The following is a 2,889-nucleotide window of genomic DNA, read 5'->3' on the forward strand; positions in this document are numbered from 1 at the left end:
CATTTGTCGTCTGTTTCAGTAGTTAGAAACCAAGAACGCCTTGAGTTGCGATGACCTTTTGACACTTTTTAGTTTTCATATTACTATATTAGAATATTTTATATAGATTATGCTATGTTTTTATATGATTTTTTATGATATTAATTCTATATTGTATTAATAATCTAATATATAAATTTTGTATAAATATATAATATAATTTATACATAATATTAAAAAACCGTTATACCACTGCGATAACCGTGATTTCAAATAGCGGCATGTGACCGCTATTGAAATTTTGACCGCAATAACTGCTTAGGTTATAGCACCCACCAGTTTTGTGTGGTGAGAAGAAAAATGATGTAGCGATTATGTGACACTGTAATGATGTGATATGTCACCGTATAGGGCCTAAATGACAAATTTTTGTAACAGCATGACAAATATTACGTAGCACATATATGGATTGTGTCAAATGTGGCGCAATTCCCTCTAATCTTATATGGAATAATAATTAGAGAAATTAAATTTTCCTACCGTTATTCATAATTTATCTATCTGTCTATTTGAAATTATGACAAATCTCTTAAAATACTATTTTTTTTTTAAACGGCAAACTAACTAATCTATTCCTAAATAACCACCTATGTCTCCATAGAGACTTGAACCCCTGACCTCTCATATGAGAAGGTCATTTCATACCGCTAGGCTATTCGCCCTTTGGTTCTTAAAATACTATTAGTTTTATCAGGATCCACATTTACCAATATTTCATATGAATAAAAACGTAAGTAGGTCCACTAATAATTATTACTTTTTGGCTTTTGAGTTCATTTAATTAAAAAAATTAAAAGATATGCGTTGCAAGAGTCTTACATTGTGGGTGTAGGACTTGCTCTCTACACTAATTTCTATTTCATCATTAGGCTCATTGCTTTAACTTTGCCGATGTCGTCCTCCAAAAGTCCAATGGATCATTTAACTCGCGTCTAGTCTCAACTATCAATACAATGAATCCGAAAAATAATAATAATAATAATAATTATGCAGCACGGTATCCCGACATCTCATACATGTTGAGAAAAAACAAATTTTAGCTAATCCGTGGCTATAAATGTAATTTCAAAATTAACATCTAAGAGATTAAGTTTTTTTTTGGAACCGACCAATAGATTAATATTATAAGGAAAAAAACAGGGAAAATAGCAGTACAAGCCACATAAAGCTAGTGGCAAAACACAGAAACAGGAACAGCACGAAAATAAGACAACATCAAACAATTGAAATTACATGTTAAGAAAACGGGCATTGAGACCAATTTGCCCATGTTAACTCCTTTCTTTTACCCCTGTTTTTCACCCAAAGAAAGCTCATAGATTTTACAATATCTATGACTTTATCAGGTGGCAGCCGGTTGTTGTTAAACACTCTGTCATTTCTTGCTTTCCAAATGAACCATAGCATACAGTAACAAATGGCCATAAAAGTCCTTCTTCTTTTGGAACACGATCCCTACTTGGCAGCGAATTCTAGAATTTCGTTCACCTTATGAAAGCTTCCAGCTTGCACCCTGCACCAGCTTAATATCCCTTTTGTGATCTTCGCTGCATACGAGCATGCCACAAGAGAATGGTCTGGACATTCTTCAATCTCCTCACACATCTGACAAGTCAATGATTCCACATATACCCCTCTTTTTGACAGTTCATTTATGATTGGAATTTTGCCCGCTTGCGCCCTCCAGATGAAGCATGATACTTCCAGTGGTATTTCTTTAAGCCATTGAAAGTTAGAACCAATAGTAGGGGGTCTATAGTCCCATTTGTTCCTCAGGGCACACACCGAATAAGAACCATCCAGAGTTAAGCCACATTTCCATATTTCACCTATGGGATCTTGATGCTTGGAAAGCACCGAGCAGACGGGGATGTTCTTTTTCATGAGGTCATTCTTTATACCTGCAATGTTGTTCCAAACCCCGGGTAAAGTCTTCATCGAGTAACATACATCAGGTTTGGAACGAAGATTGTGCACACTGTATATGACTGTTGCCCATAATTGACCAGGTTTGGTTCTAAGTTTCCACCACCATTTCATAATGAGGGATATGTTCAGGGTTTTTATCGTGCCAACGCCAAGTCCACCCGAATCTTTAGGGGCTGTCACTTTATCCCACGAAATCCAGTGAATAACCTTCCTCTCATCGGATCCACCCCATAGGAATCTGTTCCTCAACCTTTCAAGAGTTTCAATGACACCTTCTGGAGCCACAAACAAAGATAAATAATAAGTTAGGAGGTTGCCGAGGACTGATTGGATGAGGGTCAATCTTCCACCAAAGGATAGATTTTTAGATTTCCACTTTGAGAGTTTTTCTTTGAATTTGTCTATGATCGGCTTCCAATATTTCTTCAACTTCATATTGGCTCCAACTGGGACACTAAGATAGGTAAAAGGAAGGGAGGATGGTTCACATCCTAAAGGTCTCGCCCAATTTGTCACCTCCTGAGTATCGACACCAATTCCAAATACTCTAGATTTATTGAAATCGACTCTAAGCCCCGATGCGACGTGGAAGCAATGTAGGATGCGTGATAGGTTCTTGATGTTTTGCTTCAACCACTCCCCTAAGAAAAGAGCATCATCCGCATATAGAAAATGGGAGAGTGTTGGCCCACCATTTGGCAAATTAATCCCATGGAAGATGCCTAGTTCACACGCCGACTTCATCGTTACACTAAGACCCTCCATTGCTATAATAAACAGAAATAGAGAGAGTGGATCGCCTTGTTTGACCCCTTTCGATATAGAGAATTCTTCAGTTGGGCAGCCATTTACAAGTACTGAGGACTTGGAGGAAACAAGACATCTTTTTAGCCACATTCTTATTTTGTTGCTGAATCCCAT

At 37.2% G+C, this 2,889-nt stretch overlaps 1 protein-coding gene across 1 annotated transcript; it reads right to left on the minus strand.

Annotated features, from left to right (window-relative positions):
- Window positions 1-1,494: 1,494 nt before the first annotated feature.
- On the minus strand, window positions 1,495-2,889 carry LOC111898794 (uncharacterized). The gene has a single exon (XM_023894670.1). The coding sequence runs from the start codon at window positions 2,887-2,889 to the stop codon at window positions 1,495-1,497; it is 1,395 nt and encodes a 464-aa protein (XP_023750438.1).

The sequence above is a fragment of the Lactuca sativa genome, chromosome 6, assembly GCF_002870075.4.
Source record: "Lactuca sativa cultivar Salinas chromosome 6, Lsat_Salinas_v11, whole genome shotgun sequence".
Lineage (NCBI taxonomy): Eukaryota > Viridiplantae > Streptophyta > Magnoliopsida > Asterales > Asteraceae > Lactuca > Lactuca sativa.